The 21,348-nt window shown below is 46.5% G+C and overlaps 2 protein-coding genes across 5 annotated transcripts in view; one reads left to right on the forward strand and one right to left on the reverse strand.

The window, feature by feature from the left end:
* The window catches only part of RNF20 (ring finger protein 20), a 151,433-nt gene that overhangs the window by 100,114 nt on the left and 29,971 nt on the right, over window positions 1-21,348 (forward strand). For all 4 annotated transcript variants that reach the window (XM_069752718.1, XM_069752715.1, XM_069752714.1 and 1 more), the window contains exons 11-15: window positions 4,829-4,964; window positions 6,018-6,139; window positions 6,213-6,547; window positions 7,661-7,778; window positions 7,867-8,016. In XM_069752718.1, coding sequence (XP_069608819.1) covers window positions 4,829-4,964; window positions 6,018-6,139; window positions 6,213-6,547; window positions 7,661-7,778; window positions 7,867-8,016 — 861 coding nt within the window. The remainder of the gene's footprint in view (window positions 1-4,828; window positions 4,965-6,017; window positions 6,140-6,212; window positions 6,548-7,660; window positions 7,779-7,866; window positions 8,017-21,348) is intronic.
* LOC138667900 (uncharacterized) lies at window positions 14,757-17,860 on the reverse strand. Its single transcript, XM_069755973.1, has 4 exons — window positions 17,215-17,860; window positions 16,130-17,074; window positions 15,659-15,793; window positions 14,757-15,141 (listed from the first exon to the last, which is right to left on the reverse strand). Exons 1-4 carry the CDS (start codon window positions 17,858-17,860, stop codon window positions 15,116-15,118), a joined length of 1,752 nt encoding a protein of 583 aa, XP_069612074.1. The 3' UTR covers window positions 14,757-15,115.

The raw sequence follows: 21,348 nt of genomic DNA on the forward strand, positions 1-21,348 counted from the left end.
AGGAGGAGAGCAGAGAAGCAGAGCGCAGCGCTGGAGGACATACGGCTGTAGGTAAGTATGTACTGTTTGTTTTTTTTTTACTTTTAGCATGGTAACCAGGGTAAACATCGGGTTACTAAGCGCGGCCCTGCGCTTAGTTACCCGATGTTTACCCTGGTTACCGGCATCGTTGGTCGCTGGAGAGCGGTCTGTGTGACAGCTCTCCAGCGACCAAACAGCGACGCTGCAGCGATCCGAATCGTTGTCGGTATCGCTGCAGCGTCGCTAAATGTGAAGAGGCCTTTAGTATAATAATTATGACTGGACCAAACATAACAGCACGTTTTACCTATTGTGTCCCCCTATTTCCTTATAGATTGTAAGCTTGTGAGCAGGCCATCACTCCTCCTGTAACTGTTGAAATGTGTTACATTGTAAAGTTCTTATTGTCTATACATGTCCCTGCTTAATTATAAAGGGCTGCGGAATGTGTTAGCGCTATATAAAAAAATATCTACTATATAATTGTCTAAGGGTCACTTCCGTCTTTCTGTCCTTCTGTCTTTCTGTCTGTCACGGATATTCATTGGTCGCGGCCTCTGTCTGTCATGGAATCCAAGTTGTTGATTGGTCTCGCCAGCTACCTGTCGTGGCTGCCGCGACCAATCAGCGACGGCCACAGTCCGATTAGTCCCTCCCCTACTCCCCTGCAGTCACAGTGCCCGCTCCATACTCCCCGTAGTCAGTGTTCCGGGCGCCCGCTCCATACTCCTCGCAGCGGTGCCCGCTCCATACTCCTTGCAGCGGTGCCCGCTCCATACTCCCCGCTCCATACTCCCCGCAGTCAGTGTCCCTGGCACATGCTCCCTGCTCCCCGCAGTCAGCGCCCGCTCCATACTCCTCTCCGGTCACCGCTCACACAGGGTTAATCCCAGCGGTAACGGACCGTGTTATGCCACGGGTAAGGCACTCCGTAACCGCTGCTATTAACCCTGTGTGACCAAGTTTTTACTATTGATGGTGCCTATGCAGCGTCAATAGTAAAAAGATCTAATGTTAAAAATAATAAAAAAACAAAAAACCTGCTATTCTCACCTTCTGTCGTCGGACGATGCGCTCGCGCCGGCCGCCATCTTTCGTTCCCAGAGATGCATTGCGAACTTACCCACAAGACTTAGCGGTCTTGCAAGACCGCTAAGTCATCTGGGTAATTTCGCAATGCATCCTGGGAACAGAAGATGGCGGCCGCATCACACAGCTTCGCTGGCCCCTAGGGGTGAGTATATAACTATTTTTTTTATTTTAATTATTTTTTTTTAACAGGGATATGGTGCACACACTGCTAAATACTGCGTGGGCAGTGTTATATACCTACGTGTCTGGGCAATATACTACGTGACTGGCCAATATACTACCTGGCTGGGCAATATACTACGTCGCTGGGCAATATACTGCGTGACTGGGCAATATACTACGTGGCTGGGCAATATACTACGTGGCTCTGTGCTGAATACTACGTTGCTGGGCAATATACTACGTGGCTGGGGAATATACTACGTGGCTCTGTGCTGAATACTACGTCGCTGGGCAATATACTATGTGACTGGGCAATATACTACATGGCTCTGTGCTGAATACTACGTCGCTGGGCAATATACTACGTGGCTGAGGAATATACTACGTGACTGGGCAATATACTACGTGACTGGGCAATATACTATGTGACTGTGCAATATACTACGTGACTGTGCAATATACTACGTGACTGTGCAATATACTACGTGACTGTGCAATATACTACGTGACTGTGCAATATACTACGTGACTGGGCAATATACTACGTGACTGGGCAATATACTATGTGACTGGGCAATATACTACGTGGCTGGGCAACATACTACGTGGCTGTGCAATATACTACGTGGCTGTGCAATATACTACGTGGCTGTGCAATATACTACGTGACTGGGCAATATACTACGTGACTGGGCAATATACTACGTGACCGGGCAATATACTACGTGGCTGTGCAATATACTACGTGGCTGGGCAATATACTACGTGACTGGGCAATATACTACGTGACTGGGCAATATACTACGTGACTGTGCAATATACTACGTGACTGGGCAATATACTACGTGGCTGGGCAATATACTACGTGACTGCAATATACTACGTGACTGCAATATACTACGTGGCTGGGCAATATACTACGTGGCTGTGCAATATACTACGTGGCTGGGCAATATACTACGTGGCTGGGCAATATACTACGTGGCTGGGCAATATACTACGTGGCTGGGCAATATACTACGTGGCTGTGCAATATACTACGTGACTGGGCAATATACGTGGCTGGGCAATATACTACGTGGCTGTGCAATATACTACGTGACTGGGCAATATACTACGTGACTGGGCAATATACTACGTGGCTGGGCAATATACTACGTGACTGGGCAATATACTACGTGGCTGGGCAATATACTACGTGGCTGGGCAATATACTACGTGGCTGTGCAATATACTACGTGACTGGGCAATATACTACGTGACTGGGCAATATACTACGTGACTGGGCAATATACTACGTGACTGGGCAATATACTACGTGACTGCAATATACTACGTGGCTGGGCAATATACTACGTGACTGGGCAATATACTACGTGGCTGGGCAATATACTACGTGGCTGGGCAATATACTACGTGGCTGGGCAATATACTACGTGGCTGGGCAATATACTATGTGGCTGGGCAATATACTACGTGGCTGTGCAATATACTACGTGGCTGGGCAATATACTACGTGGCTGTGCAATATACTACGTGACTGGGCAATATACTACGTGACCGGGCAATATACTACGTGACCGTGCAATATACTACGTGGCTGGGCAATATACTACGTGACTGGGCAATATACTACGTGACTGGGCAATATACTACGTGACTGGGCAATATACTACGTGACTGTGCAATATACTACGTGACTGGGCAATATACTACGTGGCTGTGCAATATACTACGTGGCTGGGCAATATACTACGTGGCTGGGCAATATACTACGTGGCTGGGCAATATACTACGTGGCTGGGCAATATACTACGTGGCTGGGCAATATACTACGTGGCTGTGCAATATACTACGTGGCTGTGCAATATACTACGTGGCTGTGCAATATACTACGTGGCTGGGCAATATACTACGTGGCTGTGCAATATACTACGTGACTGGGCAATATACTACGTGGCTGGGCAATATACTACGTGACTGGGCAATATACTACGTGACTGGGCAATATACTACGTGGCTGTGCAATATACTACGTGGCTGTGCAATATACTACGTGGCTGTGCAATATACTACGTGACTGGGCAATATACTACGTGACTGGGCAATATACTACGTGACTGGGCAATATACTACGTGACTGCAATATACTACGTGGCTGGGCAATATACTACGTGGCTGGGCAATATACTACGTGGCTGGGCAATATACTACGTGGCTGGGCAATATACTACGTGGCTGGGCAATATACTACGTGGCTGTGCAATATACTACGTGGCTGGGCAATATACTACGTGGCTGTGCAATATACTACGTGACTGGGCAATATACTACGTGACCGGGCAATATACTACGTGACCGTGCAATATACTACGTGGCTGGGCAATATACTACGTGACTGGGCAACATACTACGTGACTGGGCAATATACTACGTGACTGGGCAATATACTACGTGACTGTGCAATATACTACGTGACTGGGCAATATACTACGTGGCTGTGCAATATACTACGTGGCTGGGCAATATACTACGTGGCTGGGCAATATACTACGTGACTGCAATATACTACGTGGCTGGGCAATATACTACGTGGCTGGGCAATATACTACGTGGCTGGGCAATATACTACGTGGCTGGGCAATATACTACGTGGCTGTGCAATATACTACGTGGCTGTGCAATATACTACGTGACTGGGCAATATACGTGGCTGGGCAATATACTACGTGGCTGTGCAATATACTACGTGACTGGGCAATATACTACGTGGCTGGGCAATATACTACGTGACTGGGCAATATACTACGTGACTGGGCAATATACTACGTGGCTGGGCAATATACTACGTGGCTGTGCAATATACTACGTGGCTGTGCAATATACTACGTGACTGGGCAATATACTACGTGACTGGGCAATATACTACGTGACTGCAATATACTACGTGGCTGGGCAATATACTACGTGACTGGGCAATATACTACGTGGCTGGGCAATATACTACGTGGCTGGGCAATATACTACGTGGCTGTGCAATATACTACGTGGCTGTGCAATATACTACGTGGCTGGGCAATATACTACGTGGCTGGGCAATATACTACGTGGCTGGGCAATATACTACGTGGCTGGGCAATATACTACGTGGCTGTGCAATATACTTCGTGGCTGTGCAATATACTTCGTGGCTGGGCAATATACTACGTGGCTGGGCAATATACTACGTGGCTGGGCAATATACTACGTTGCTGGGCAATATACTACGTGGCTGGGCAATATACTACGTGACTGGGCAATATACTACGTGGCTGGGCAATATACTACGTGACTGGGCAATATACTACGTCACTGGGCAATATACTACGTGGCTGGGCAATATACTACGTCACTGGGCAATACACTACGGGGACATGCATATTCTAGAATACCCGATGCGTTAGAATCGGGCCACCATCTAGTTATTATAATTTCCCATCTTTCCTCCTATTTTTCCTGATATGCTTGTCGCTGTTTCCGCTGCTATTAATATTGAGGTATTTCTCTCTTACAGAGAGATGAGGTTTCCCTTCAGAAGAAAGTGCGTACCGAGGTTATTCAGCTGGAAGACACACTTGCTCAAGTAAGGAAGGAGTATGAGATGCTCAGGATTGAGTTTGAACAGACTCTGGCTGCCAATGAACAGGCTGGTAAGTCCACTTTTCCAATGCTAGTGAGATAGCTTGGCTATGCCATCAGTGTATGATTGGTTGATATCCGACTACTGCTGGTCACTAAATCCAATTGACTTTCTCTGAGTGCTACATGGTCGACTTTTTAAAGTCTTTGACTTTGTGGCCACTGAGGAAAGACTACGTACAGTCAATTGAAGATGAAGTAGCATGACACTCTTAGCGTTGTCCGTTGTCAAAGGCGTTCACAAGTCTAAAGGTACCTTCACACTTAACGATATCGCTAGCAATCCGTGACGTTGCAGCGTCCTCGCTAGCGATATCGTTTAGTTTGACACGCAGCAGCGATCAGAATCCTGCTGTGATGTAGTTGGTCGGAGCTAGAGGGCCAGACCTTTCTTTGGTCGCTGGATCTCCCGCTGATATCGCTGAATCGGCGTGTGTGACACCGATTCAGCGATGTCTTCGCTGGTAACCAGGGTAAACATCGGGTTACTAAGCGCAGGGCCGCGCTTAGTAACCCGATGTTTACCCTAGTTACATCCTAAAAGTAAAAAAAACAAACGCTACATACTTACCTACCGCTGTCTGTCCCCGGTGCTCAGCTTCTCTGCACTCCTGCTCTGGCTGTGAGCACAGCGGCCGGAAAGCACAGCGGTGACGTCACCGCTCTGCTTTCCGGCTGCCCAGCGCTCACAGCCAGAGCAGAGAAGCACAGCGCCGGGGACAGACAGCGGTAAGTATGTAGCGTTTGTTTTTTTTACTTTTAGGATGGTAACCAGGGTAAACATCGGGTTACTAAGCGCGGTCCTGCGCTTAGTAACCTGATGTTTACCCTGGTTACCGGCATCGTTGGTCGCTGGAGAGCTGTCTGTGTGACAGCTCTCCAGCGACCAAACAGCGACGCTGCAGCGATCCGGATCGTTGTCTGGATCGCTGCAGCGTCGTTTAGTGTGACGGTACCTTAACATTGCTGGCATGTCCTAGTGATATGACCATGATGCCTATGTTGACATGACCCCTTTATTGTGAAATAGAAGTTACAGTGCTGCTTATGTTTTTTTTTGGTAGGTCCTATTAATCGGGAGATGAGACATTTAATAAGCAGCCTACAGAACCACAACCACCAGTTAAAAGGTGAGGTGTTGCGGTACAAGAGGCGTCTCCGAGAAATCCAGGGAGATATCAACAAGGTCAGTGAGAAAGTATGACAAGTAGGGATTCCCAAAGCATGAACACTATGACTGTACCCCCTCTGTCTTTTAGATGCGTTCCCGCAGTAGTAGTGGTCTCTTCCTGCTGCCCTCACAGTCCAGCGTGGAAGAGCCCAAAGAAGAAACAGTCGAAATAAAGATAGAGCCTGAAGAAAGTGCCCCTCCAACACCAGCTTCATCCCAGCCAGAGCCTGTCGTAAAGCGTGAGGAGGAGGATGTACAAGCACAGCCCCAACAGAGAGAAAGACGGGAAAGGGAAAAAGAGAGGGAAAGGGAGCGGGGGAGAGAGAAAGACAGAGGAGACGGCTCTAAGGAGAAGTCAAAACATGAACCAGATACCAAACGCAAGGATGCAGAAGGTGTCAAACAGATGAAGGCCGATCTAAAGTGAGTGCACTATTGCCCTTTTGACCAATACCTGGTGGATCGACATGATAGCAATGTTGTTGCACCTTTTTTGCTGTACCCCTCGTATTGCTCCTGGGAATGAATGAAACAAAATTGATAACTGACTTAGGAAAAAAAGGCACTTCAGAGGAGATCTCATTTATATGTATAAATGCATATGTGGTCAATACAAAGTACTGGCACATGACTTATTCCTTCTGAAGACCTTACAAACAATCAGGGGGCACTCATTAAATGTGGAGGAAAGCAGATTCTTGCAGCTTAATAGGAAAGGGTTCTTTACAGTTAGACTGTGAGATGCTGACCACAAGAGGTAGTAATGGCAGACACTATATCAGCCTTTATAAGGGGCTGGATGATTTTCACACAACAAATTATATTGTGGGTTATTAATAATCTTGGGATAGATATTATCTAACTGGTGGAGAAAGGCTGAACTTGATGGACGTGTCTTTTTTTCAGCCTATCTATGTTACTATTCCCTTTATCTATGGGGTTCTATGACTAAACAGTCTTACATTATCGGCACTAAATGGACCTTGTCATAGTGTGTAGTGAAAAGCTGCTTAGTCTAGGGAAACGGTAATAGTTGTGAATTCATATAGTCCCAGGGTTGTTGTTTTTTTTGTTTTGTTTAATACTAAGGATAGGTCATTAATATCAGATCAGTGGGCATCTGGTACCCCCCACTCATGTTGTTGCCATGTAAACTAGCATAATAAATATGTTGTTGAGCCGAGTAGGAAATCCACCCCATCTCAATTGAATAGCAGTGGATTTATAGTACATCGCATCAGGCATTACACAGTTGATGGAACGAACATCCGACTGTTATTTGCATTGAGAACATCTAATCAATGGTGGTACCATTTGTCGCACCTCCACCAATCTATTATTGATGACCCATCACAAGGTCATCATCAGCAATATCAAATAGGGGGAGCTACCCATTAACAGAGGAATGTCACTTATTGCGGTCTAATTAAAGCCTGCTGTTATAGCCATGACATATCGCCTTCATATAAACCGTTCATCAACAGACACCAATTGGCTGAGAATTAAAAAATTATTTTCTTTCACTTTTTGAACCAGGCGAGTCCAGGAATCTCTTCGAGACATGAAACTGCTCTTGGATATGTATCGTTCAGCACCCAAAGAGCAAAGGGACAAAGTGCAACTAATGGCAGCAGAGAGGAAGAGCAAAGCAGAGGTAAGGTAACATATTCCATTGCAACACCGTGATCGGTGTAGTTGAAGATATTCTCATTTTTCGTTACCTGTTTTCGTTTCTCCATAAGCTGGAAGAACTTCGGCAGCGGCACAGGGAATTGGAGGAGAGAGAACGTAGAGACAGCAAAAAAATGGCAGATGAGGATGCTTTGCGTCGAATGAGAGCGGCAGAGGAACAGACAGAGGCACTGCAGAAGAGGCTCTCAACAGCCAAACAAGTGAGTGCATGTTTAGACAGTCATAATAAAATCACCTTGACTGGACATAGGAGCGTATGAATTATTTCCTGTTCACTTTAGCAATTTGCGGACTGCCCGATTCCTTAAAATCGGAAGCCGGTCCATACATGACTCTGCAATATTATTTTAAAATGTCACTGCAGAGTCAGCAGCTGCATGGAGATCTTGCGTGGAGATGGCCAAATTCCATATACCATATATACTCGAGTATAAGCCGAGATTTTCAGCCCACTTTTTTTTGGGCTGAAAGTCCCCCTCTCGGCTTATACTCGAGTCATACCCAGGGGTCAGCAGGGGAGGGGGAGCGGGGGCTGTCTAATTATACTCACCTACTCCTGGCTCGGACCCCGGCACATCCCTGGCTTCCCAGCGCCCCAGCTTCTTCCTGTACTGAGCGGTCACATGGTACTGCTCATTACAGTAATGAATATGCGGCTCCACCTCCCATAGGGGTGGAGCCGCATATTCATTACTGTAATGAGTGGTAACGGTGACCGCTCAATACAGGAAGAAGCTGCGGGGAAGTAGGGACTGCACAGCGCCAGGAGCAGGTGAGTATAATGGGGTGGGGGAGCGCTGCACGATATTCACCTGCTCCCCGTTCCGGGCGCTGCTCTGTCTTCAGCGTCTTCTGCAGTGACGCTCAGGTCACGTGGTGACGTGGTTAGTGCGTGCCCTATGCCTGAATGTCAGTGTAGAAGACCCTTTAGATGGAGTGGCTCCGGAACGAGGAGCAGGTGAATATTGCAAGTGCTGGGGGCCTGAGCGACGAAGAGGTGAGTATGTGATTTTTTTTTTATTTTTTTTTTATCGCATCAACAGCAAATGGGGCAAGTGTCTGTATGGAGCATCTATGGGGCCATAACATTTATGCATCACTATATGGGGCAAGTGTCTGTATGGGGCCATAATCAACGTTTGTGCAGCACTATATGGGGCAAGTGTCTGTATGGGGCCATAACGTTTGTGCAGCACTATATAGGACAAGTGTCTGTATGGGGCCATAACGTTTGTGCAGCACTATATGGGGCAAGTATCTGTATGGGGCCATAATGGGGCAGCACGGTGGCTTAGTGGATAGCACTGCAGCCTTGCAGCGCTGGGGTCCTGGGTTCGAATCCCACCCAGGCGAACATCTGCAAAGAGTTTGTATGTTCTCTCCGTGTTTGCGTGGGTTTCCTCTGGGCACTCCGGTTTCCTCCCACATTCCAAAGACATACTGATAGGGAATCTAGATTGTGAGCCCCATCGGGGACAGTGATGATAATGTGTGCAAAACTGTAAAGCGCTGCGGAATATGTTAGCGCTATATAAAAATAAAGATTATTTATTATTATTAATGTTTGTGCAGCACGATATGGGGCAAGTGTCTGCATGGGGCCATAACGTTTGTGCAGCACGATATGGGGCAAGTGTCTGTATGGGGCCATAACGTTTGTGCAGCACGATATGGGGCAAGTGTCTGTATAGGGCCATAACGTTTGTGCAGCACTATATGGGGCAAGTGTCTGTATGGGGCCATAACGTTTGTGCAGCACGATATGGGGCAAGTGTCTGTATGGGGCCATAACGTTTGTGCAGCACTATACGGGGCCAGTGACTGTATTGGGCCATAACGTTTGTGCAGCACTATATGGGGCAAGTGTCTGTATGGGGCCATAATCAACATTTGTGCATATCTATATGGGGCAAATATCTTTATGGAGCATCTTATGGGGCCATAATCAACATTTGTGCAGCATTATATTGGGCAAATGTGTCTATGGAGCATCTTATGGGGCCATTATTAACCTTTATGCAGGATTATATGGGGCACATTTTAATATAGAGCATCTTATGGGGCCATTATAAACTTTATGGAGCATTATATGGGGCTCCTGATTCAATATGGATATTCAAAAACACTTAACCTACTGATGTCTCAATTAATTTTACTTTTATTGGTATCTATTTTTACTTTTGACATTTACCGGTAGCTGCTGCATTTTCCACCCTAGGCTTATACTCGAGTCATTAAGTTTTCCAAGTTTTTTGTGGCAAAATTAGGGGGGTCGGCTTATAGTCGATTATATACGGTATATAAGGACAGAGATGGTTTATTGCCATCTCTGCCTTCCTGATTGCTGGATACACAACACTCAATGAGTGCTGTGTAATTAGTTTAGAAAAAATAAAACCCATTGTTACTTACCGGAAGAAATTGAAAGGTGCTGGGTCTTACCCCCAGTTACAAGGCAGAGTCAGCCCCCTGCCTGCACTGTAGAGCTTATCTGGGTCCGTTAATATACAAGCCCCAGTTACAGGGTAAATCAGCGTTAAAAAAAAAAAAAAAAAAATATATATATATATATATATATATATATATATATATATATATATATATATATACATATATATATATATTTTTTTTTTTTTTTAAATGTTGAAATTCCGCCAAATGTTTTTGATGACTTTATGCGGTGCACACTATGTGAAATAAATTACATAAAGCTAAAGGAATAACAAAAATAAGGAAAGCTAAATTAAACAAAAGAAGGCAAGTCTAAACCGCTGTTTGTAACACGCCCCTGTTGATCGTCCGATATGTAAAATTAATTTCAACAGAAAGGGAAGCATAATATATAAATGCTTTTTCTTTATCGCCTCTCATTGGGGGACACAGGTACCATGGGTGTATGCTGCTGCCACTAGGAGGCTGACACTATGCAAATAAAAAAGTTAGCTCCTCCTCTGCAGTGTACACCCTACCGACTGTCATTATACTCTTTAGTTTAGCTTCGTGTCAGTAGGAGGTGGACACGGGTCTTTCATTAGACCCTTATCTACCTCAATGTGCGTCGTTCCTTTTCAGGTTTTTCGGAAGGGATACAGGGTGAACAGTCACACCTGTACTCCCACAATACGGACTATGAGTACGGTGTGTACTGCCACCCCGTATCCTCATAGATCCCTCTCCAGGACCAAGAGCCTAGCACACAAGCGTGCTTAGAAGTCCGGTCCTGGCCCCGTCCCCCACCCACTCGCCCACCAGAGCCTGTCGGTTGAGGAGACGAGGACGTCCATCTTCTCCCTGGACGTCTGATACCTTCCCCATAAGGTTTGAGGTTAGTAACGGACGACGTGGGACAGCCGCGCTAAATTCTCTGCCTGCGCTCCTTTCTGTTTGGTGCGGGGCCTTACAGGCAGCCGCGCTACTTTCCCTGCAGCCGCGCTCTTTCCTGTCTGGCGGGCGTTTTTTCCGTACCGCTCGCTCAGCGCCACGCACCCAGCATCCGGCCGGCGGTCACCGGTCTCTAATTTAGGCCCCGGCTTCTCCCGGGGCCTACTTCCGGCGACGCGTCTCCGCCCCTTTCCTTTTCCTCGGGCGGGCTTTCCTCCCACCCGACCAGCATCCCTTGGTGTGCTCCTCCCATCGGCGCCATCTTGGTACTCCCGAGGCCCACGCACGTCCCTTGGCTCCCACTCTGTGCACTGCACAGTTATTTTTTTTCAGCGCCACGCACGACCTTCTCAGCGCACAGCCTGGCGTCTGCAGCTGCTTTCTGTAAGACTACGTGCCCCAGGTCCTCGGTTTGCTGCAGGAGTCGCATCCCTCCGACCTGAAAGGCCATTTTCCCTGGGGAACAATCTACGAGCTAGGCATCTTCCGTCTGGAACCGCTTCGTGTGCCGTGAGTAGCTCTGCACTGCAGACTGACACTTCCCTCTGCCCCACTGTCCCCTAACCCGCTGGCATCTGCCTTAGTCATGTACTTTGCAGGTTCGTCCTGTAACAGCAAACTTCCCTCTGGACCGATTACCTCTGTAGACCCCCGCAGTGGCCAGCGGGTCACAGGAGCCTCCGCCCGAGCCCTCTGTGATAAGCCGCAAAAGGTCCAGTCAGGAACGTCTGTCTGAGTCCTCTCCTCACTCCACCTCGCCACACGGTCCTCCCCTGCGGTCGGCGTCCTCCCGAGTCAGGCGAGGCATTCTCTGATGCGCCTTTGGAGGATGTTTCGGAGCTGGATTCGAACCAGATCGCTACAATGAGGGATATGGTTCAGAATCTCATTGGAGCGATAAATCTAATCTGTGGCATCAAGGAGTCCTCTACAGAACCCGCAGATCAGGCGGTTTCGTTTAGATGGGCTACACCACCTTCCAAGTTTTTCACTCCTCACCCGGAATTGAAGGAGATTATGACCAGAGAAAGAGAGAACCCGACCAGACGCTTTCAGAGAGGAAAGCGACTTGGCGTTTTATATCCCTTTTCTCCGGAGCTCACGGCTAATTGGACTGCTTCTCCTTCGGTGGAGCCTCCAGTTTCCAGACTGTCCACCAACACGGTCCTCCCACTGTCCAAAGGAGCATCTCTGAAGGATTCTAACGATAGTCCTAGTATCTCTCGCGAAGTCATCCTTTGAAGCGGCCTCGGCTAGTTTTTTTGCCCGGCCTTTGCTTCCATTTGGGTTTCAAAATCCATATCCAAATGGGCCAAACAGCTCCGTTAGGGCACTCTGGACGGGGTTCCATCCGGACAGCTGGCGGAACTTGCCAACCAGATTTCTCACGCGGGTGTTTATCTGGTCTCCGCCTCCCTGGATGCCGCGTCTTGTGCGGCTCAGGCGTCCAGCCACGCGGTTGCCATCCGCCGGACCGTTGGCTTAAGGCCTGGCAGGTAAAAGTCCCTTACCAGCCTGCCTTTTCAGGGGTCTCGTCTCTTTGGTTCTAAGCTGGACCAAATCATTAAGGACGCTACAGGGGGCACAAGCTCTCTTCTTCCCCAGGCCAAGCCTCGTCGCCCTCCTCCTAGTCGGCAATTTCGGTCCTTTCGGCGCTTCATGGCATCCAACTCCTTTTTCCCAGCAGCAACAGAGGCCACAGGCACGTCAAGAGAAGAAGGCGGTGTCCTTTAGGCCCACTCCGTCCTGGCATCCTCGCTTCTCCCAGGGTAGATCCTCCAGGCCCAGGACTGGAAGATCCACCTCGGCATGACTCTCGGCAAGATTCCAGCCCAACTCCCAAGTTGGGCGGCCGTCTTCTCCTTTTCAGGGACGTCTGGAGTTCCGCAGTAGAGTAGTAAGTTACTCAGACGAGGGCACCATCCAATATTCTAATACCTGTGCTCAACCTGCTGCATGTCAAATACAAGACGCATAGAACAAAAAGAGCAAAGGAACATGCAATAACGCAGGGATCACAAAAATATCACAAAGTTTATTAATAACATATTTCAAGCCACATATACAAATTTAAAAACACTTAAAAAACAACACAAACGAAAATAATACAAGTTAACCCAAAAGAAACCACGCAGAGTTCCCAAGCCCCACCTCACTCCTCATTAGAGCTGAACCTTTCCTATTATTAATCTGGCAACAAATATTATCAAACAATAACTTGCTCTAATATACCTGCAGATGCATGAGCAAAGATCCCCAATCCAAAGAGAGAGATATTATTAAGGGGGTACTGCAGGAACAAACAAAGCTATTGTCGAGCCCAAAGGGAGGTATATATAATCCTATAAAGAACCCACAATAATCACAATCATAATACACCCCAACTGGACAGGCTCATATTACATGATCAAGGTACAATCATACCGCTCCGGAGAACATTTTGCGAGGAGGCAGCCGATTCCCATGTGGTCAAAACCCGACGCGTGTCGTCACAATAGTGACTTCATCAGGGGTAACAAGGATACTGTGGCTAACAAACACTGAAATATATAGTCATCACTTACTTAACGATCACATACAGCTGTGTAGGGTATCCGCAAGGCGCCAGTCACTCCAGCACGATCCCCGAATGCCGGCGTCCCGGAAGTCCTAACTGCGCATGCACGGTGGTCACCTAGACAACATGACTCCACCATACATCGCGCACATACAAAGGCGTGATGAGAACAATCATCCACCGTAACTAGCAGAATCTGCCCAATCCCCCGCATCACTGGAGGTAAATGATCTCAAAATATTCCCAATCAAGGGCCCCCGTATCCACTATATCCTGACGTAAGTCCGGAAGTGCCCATATCCCCGCAAGGCGGGGGAATAGTTTCCATGGTACCGCACCAAACAAACCTTTTGTGCGCAAACTCCAAACCATCGCCGCACATCCAACGCACGCGCGCCCCACTCTCTGGTATATTGAAGAAGGGACAAACACCGGGACGGTGCGCCGCTACGACGGGGCCCCATCGCGCATGCGCACCGCCCACAATTGGCCCAACCTCAAAGGTACTACCTAAGTACTCATCGCTCGAAACACCAGGACAACCCCTTATCATAGGCTCCTCCCAGTGGACTCCTAAGTCCCCAAACAGAGGCAGGTATAGACCCACATACACAATACTGATGGAAAAAGTGGGTCAAACATTAAATCATAGCCACTAACACCCCTCTATTTAGTATACAACCCATAGCCCAAAAATTATACATAGGGTGATATTCAAAGACCCATTGTTTTGTATCCACTTGTCTCAATAGAGCCTATCATGCCACAAACCCTGACTACCGCAAGGTGTAAACAGAAGCATAAATGGAGGAGCCCTAAAGGGTAAATACAGACCGGCATAAGATCTATACCATTTATCTTGTAAAGTTTTAGTTGTTTTTAATTATATGTAAAATACATATAAATCCCATACCCCAGAAGACAACCAAAGACCAATATAACTTGACACTTATTTGGCCGCACCACTGAAAGATCCAGAAACAACGAGGCTAAATGGAAAGGAGTACACAAGAAAACAAATGCCTCTCAAAGTTGTTTATAAAACCCCGTAAATAACAGTTCTTCATTCAGTCCCCTCGGTGCGAGACTTTTCAATCTGTAGATCCATTTGGATTCACAACGTAACAGTTGATTAGTCAGATTGCCTCTTCTGATGGTGGCATTCACGTTCTCAAGTCCCATCACTTTCAGGCCTCCAGGGTTACCACTATGCGCTTCCAGAAAATGTCTCGCCACTGATGTCAATTTCTTCCCCCTTGAGAGGTCCCGTCCAGCCATGTTGATATTCGAAATGTGCTGCTGACATCTCCTCCTCAGTTGTTGGGATGTCTGGCCCACATATAGTTTAGGGCAATCACATATTAGCACGTACACAAGATTTGTCGACCTGCAGTTGAAATAACAATTGCATTTAAGCGGAAATGGTAATATATCAATCAAAATTTCCTCTCGTGCAGTCATAAATTGGCACACATTGCACCCCCCACAGGGAAAAGTGCCCCTAATTTTCTGACCTGTCCTTAGTTTATTTTTGGGGCGTTGATAGTGACTATGACACAATTGATCTTTCAAATTAGTGGCCCTTCTTGCCACCACTTTAGGAGATGGTGTAATGTGTAGTGCCAATTTGGGTTCACTGAGAAGAATGTTCCAGTTCTTATTCAAAACTCTGTAAATCTCAGACCACTGATTATTATAGGTCGTAATCAAACAGAGCGGTTGAGTTGATTCACGCTCCTGTCGACAAAAAAGGCTAGATCTATCCTTTTGCTTCGCAGCCTGAAACCCCCGAGAAACGATTTTCCGCGGGTATTGCCTACTGGTGAAACGTGTAGTAAGATCTCCCGCCAGTCTTAAAAAGTCATCAGTGGAACTACAATTCCTGCGAAGTCTCAAAAACTGACCTTTAGGTATACCTTTCTTCAGATGCACCGGATGAAAACTGGAATAATGAAGAAGGTTATTTGTAGCAGTCAATTTCCGATATAAGCAGGAAGAGACACGATTTTCTTCTATTGTGAGCTTGATGTCCAAGAAGTCTATGGTTTGTGAGGAGATAACAGAGGTCAGTTTAATGTTGAGCATGTTAGAGTTCAAGTCCTCAATAAATTCCTCACAAGCAGATTGTGACCCCGTCCACAAGAACACCACGTCATCTATATATCGTCGCCAAGTGGCAACATTACTTGAAAACATTACATGTTTATACACCACGGTCTCCTCCCACCACCCCAAAAAGAGGTTTGCGTATGAGGGCGCACACCGCGCCCCCATCGCAGTCCCGGAGATTTGTCTATAGTACTTTCTATCGAAGACAAAATAATTTTTATCCAAGACAAAATGCAACAATTCCAGTAGGAAAAGATCATGCTCACCATTCCCATGTTGTTTATTCAGGTGGAAGGAGACCGCTCGAATGCCAAGGTCGTGGGCTATGCTTGTGTACAAGGATTCAACATCCAAACCAACCAGCAGGGTACCCTCCCGTACCGTCAAGTCTTCAAGATGCATCATTAGATGTGCTGAGTCCCTTATGTAGGAGTCCAAGGAAAGGGCCAGGGGTTGCAAAAAATGGTCTAAATAAATACATGGTCTTTCCATAATGCCACCAATACCGGACACTATCGGCCTCCCCGGAGGCCTGTCAAGTGACTTGTGGACTTTCGGCAATATATAGAACGTGGGAACCACCGGATGGTGAGTAACCAGAAACTCCGCTTCCCTCTTATTCAGAATCCCCTCTCTCGTAGCCTCTCTTATAAGATGATCCAGTTTACCCTTAAATACCCAAGTAGGGTCCGAGGGAAGAGCATGATAGTTGTTCGTATTGTTCAATTGTCGCAGCACTTCAGTCAAATACATTTCATGAGGCCAAAGAACAACATTCCCTCCTTTGTCTGCCTCACGGACTAGGAATTCTGTGTTATTACTCAGCTCCTTCAAGGCTCTCCTTTCTCCAATACTCAAATTGTTATGTTTTAGGTTGTCCAGTTTTAAAGCTTCGATGTCTCTGCAGACACTCTCGAAAAAAATCTGTACAGCTGGACAGAGTGAGAATGATGGTGTCGCCTGTGATGGAGACCTTCTAGTGAACCTAGTCCGGTCTGGTGTACTATCACTTTCCTGTAGCAGTTCCAGGAGATCCCTGAATGTTTGTCTCTCATCCTCAGGAAGTGAGTCCACCAGAGAGGGTTTGTGGTACAAAATTTTAAACATCATCTTCCGGCAAAACAGGTACAGGTCTTTGACCAACGTAAATTTATCTAAGTGGTTCGTAGGTGAGAACGAAAATCCCTTCGTCAGAACAGATCTTTCTAAGTCTGACAAAACATGAGCGGAGAGATTAATAATTTGTTATTCTTCAATCTTGGAGTGTGTTGATATACTCCCCACGGCTATCGCCTCCGATTGAATCTTGTCTCTCTCTTGTGTATCGGAGACCAATTGTGACGATTCTTGCCTTTTTGTCGTGTGGGTCCGTGACTTACGTCTCCCCCTCCTCCTCCTACGCCGCCCACGGCTCCCTCCAGGTCGCTCATGTCCGAAGACAAAAAATCACTGGAGGAAAGTTCACCTCTTGGCAACTGTACAGATCCATTGCCACTCGGGCCTACTTGGGTTCTGGCAGTATATCGTCTGTTACCATGATGTACCCATTTGAACACTTGATCTTTACCAAAGTCCATTTTATCCCTGTAGAATTTATTCCTCTTTCCACTGATTATATTTTTCTCAAATTCATCAAGCGTCTTCTTTAATTTTGTAAGAAAAGGGTTAACCAACGTTTCCTTATCAAACGCCTCCAATTTGCCTTCATTAATTTTAATATCCTCTTTTATTTTTATTAGGAGCATTTGATCATGTTCAATGAGCATGTCCATCAGGATCCCTGAACACTGCAAAAGCCCTGTCTCCCAGACCTTTTTAAATGACCCCGTAACTTCCCAAGCCGGAAAGATCTGCACCCGCAGGCCCCTGGGCACCAAACCCGTTTTCTTATATTCCCCAAGGCTTCTCACATTCCACCATACACGGGTCAAAGTCTTATGCAAGTTAGTAATTTCCAAAGAAACTGTTTGAAAATCTGGATTAACACTAGACGCCATTACTTCATCACAAGATGTTGAAAAGATACCATGTGCCTGCTGGCTCCAAGCATCCTCCCTAGCTGTCAGATCCATAATGTAATTTTATTCAATATAATAACTACACCAATAGTACAGTACAGACGTGCCAACACTCAAGAAACGGGGGTCACCGGAACCACCCTAAAAAAGTACAATAGTAAGTTACTCAGACGAGGGCACCATCCAATATTCTAATACCTGTGCTCAACCTGCTGCATGTCAAATACAAGACGCATAGAACAAAAAGAGCAAATGAACATGCAATAATGCAGGGATCACAAAAATATCACAAAGTTTATTAATAACATATTTCAAGCCACATATACAAATTTAAAAACACTTAAAAAACAACACAAACGAAAATAATACAAGTTAACCCAAAAGAAACCACACAGAGTTCCCAAGCCCCACCTCACTCCTCATTAGAGCTGAACCTTTCCTATTATTAATCTGGCAACAAATATTATCAAACAATAACTTGCTCTAATATACCTGCAGATGCATGAGCAAAGATCCCCAATCCAAAGAGAAAGATATTATTAAGGGGGTACTGCAGGAACAAACAAAGCTATTGTCGAGCCCAAAGGGAGGTATATATAATCCTATAAAGAACCCACAATAATCACAATCATAATACACCCCAACTGGACAGGCTCATATTACATGATCAAGGTACAATCATACCGCTCCGGAGAACATTTTGCGAGGAGGCAGCCGATTCCCATGTGGTCAAAACCCGACGCGTGTCGTCACAATAGTGACTTCATCAGGGGTAACAAGGATACTGTGGCTAACAAACACTGAATTATATAGTCATCACTTACTTAACGATCACATACAGCTGTGTAGGGTATCCGCAAGGCGCCAGTCACTCCAGCACGATCCCCGAATGCCGGCGTCCCGGAAGTCCTAACTGCGCATGCACGGTGGTCACCTAGACAACATGACTCCACCATACATCGCGCACATACAAAGGCGTGATGAGAACAATCATCCACCGTAACTAGCAGAATCTGCCCAATCCCCCGCATCACTGGAGGTAAATGATCTCAAAATATTCCCAATCAAGGGCCCCCGTATCCACTATATCCTGACGTAAGTCCGGAAGTGCCCATATCCCCGCAAGGCGGGGGAATAGTTTCCATGGTACCGCACCAAACAAACCTTTTGTGCGCAAACTCCAAACCATCGCCGCACATCCAACGCACGCGCGCCCCACTCTCTGGTATATTGAAGAAGGGACAAACACCGGGACGGTGCGCCGCTACGACGGGGCCCCATCGCGCATGCGCACCGCCCACAATTGGCCCAACCTCAAAGGTACTACCTAAGTACTCATCGCTCGAAACACCAGGACAACCCCTTATCATAGGCTCCTCCCAGTGGACTCCTAAGTCCCCAAACAGAGGCAGGTATAGACCCACATACACAATACTGATGGAAAAAGTGGGTCAAACATTAAATCATAGCCACTAACACCCCTCTATTTAGTATACAACCCATAGCCCAAAAATTATACATAGGGTGATATTCAAAGACCCATTGTTTTGTATCCACTTGTCTCAATAGAGCCTATCATGCCACAAACCCTGACTACCGCAAGGTGTAAACAGAAGCATAAATGGAGGAGCCCTAAAGGGTAAATACAGACCGGCATAAGATCTATACCATTTATCTTGTAAAGTTTTAGTTGTTTTTAATTATATGTAAAATACATATAAATCCCATACCCCAGAAGACAACCAAAGACCAATATAACTTGACACTTATTTGGCCGCACCACTGAAAGATCCAGAAACAACGAGGCTAAATGGAAAGGAGTACACAAGAAAACAAATGCCTCTCAAAGTTGTTTATAAAACCCCGTAAATAACAGTTCTTCATTCAGTCCCCTCGGTGCGAGACTTTTCAATCTGTAGATCCATTTGGATTCACAACGTAACAGTTGATTAGTCAGATTGCCTCTTCTGATGGTGGCATTCACGTTCTCAAGTCCCATCACTTTCAGGCCTCCAGGGTTACCACTATGCGCTTCCAGAAAATGTCTCGCCACTGATGTCAATTTCTTCCCCCTTGATGATTGTTCTCATCACGCCTTTGTATGTGCGCGATGTATGGTGGAGTCATGTTGTCTAGGTGACCACCGTGCATGCGCAGTTAGGACTTCCGGGACGCCGGCATTCGGGGATCGTGCTGGAGTGACTGGCGCCTTGCGGATACCCTACACAGCTGTATGTGATCGTTAAGTAAGTGATGACTATATAATTCAGTGTTTGTTAGCCACAGTATCCTTGTTACCCCTGATGAAGTCACTATTGTGACGACACGCGGCGGGTTTTGACCACATGGGAATCGGCTGCCTCCTCGCAAAATGTTCTCCGGAGCGGTATGATTGTACCTTGATCATGTAATATGAGCCTGTCCAGTTGGGGTGTATTATGATTGTGATTATTGTGGGTTCTTTATAGGATTATATATACCTCCCTTTGGGCTCGACAATAGCTTTGTTTGTTCCTGCAGTACCCCCTTAATAATATCTTTCTCTTTGGATTGGGGATCTTTGCTCATGCATCTGCAGGTATATTAGAGCAAGTTATTGTTTGATAATATTTGTTGCCAGATTAATAATAGGAAAGGTTCAGCTCTAATGAGGAGTGAGGTGGGGCTTGGGAACTCTGTGTGGTTTCTTTTGGGTTAACTTGTATTATTTTCGTTTGTGTTGTTTTTTAAGTGTTTTTAAATTTGTATATGTGGCTTGAAATATGTTATTAATAAACTTTGTGATATTTTTGTGATCCCTGCGTTATTGCATGTTCCTTTGCTCTTTTTGTTCTATGAGTTCCGCAGTAGAGGACGCATGGGTCAGGAAAGTTGTATCCTCGGGATACAAGATAGAGTTCGCTTCCTGACCCCGGGATCGTTTCTTCCAATCCCGTCCTCCAAGAGGTCCCGCTCTAGTTCCGGGCTTCTTCGCAGCCATCGCTTCTCTGCTCAAATCCGGGGTAATCGTTCCCGTCCCAGAAAAAGTACGGTTCACGGGTTTCTACTCGAACCTTTTTGTGGTACCGAAAATAGACGGCAAGGTTCGCCCCATTCTGGAGCCTGTTAAGCTCATGGCTGAGTGGATAAGCTCCTGGTTTATGGAATAGCAAACTTTTCCTCAAATTGCTGAACAGGAGAGTTCGTCTGAGACACTTCAGGATGGAATCACTTCGTTCAGTAATTGCTTCCATGGAGGCCCAGGAATTTCTATGCTCAATAGATATCCAGGATGCCTACCTCCATGTCCCGATATTTCCCGGACATCACCGTTTCCTGCGCTTTGCAGTACACCGAGAACATTTTCAGTTCGTCGCCCTGCCGTTCGGTCTCGCAACCGCTCCAAGGGTGTTTACGAAGATCATGGCGGCGCTGATGGCCATCTTGAGAGTCAGAGGCCTGGTCCTATTTCCATACCTCGACGACAT

The sequence above is a fragment of the Ranitomeya imitator genome, chromosome 2 (assembly GCF_032444005.1).
Source record: "Ranitomeya imitator isolate aRanImi1 chromosome 2, aRanImi1.pri, whole genome shotgun sequence".
Lineage (NCBI taxonomy): Eukaryota > Metazoa > Chordata > Amphibia > Anura > Dendrobatidae > Ranitomeya > Ranitomeya imitator.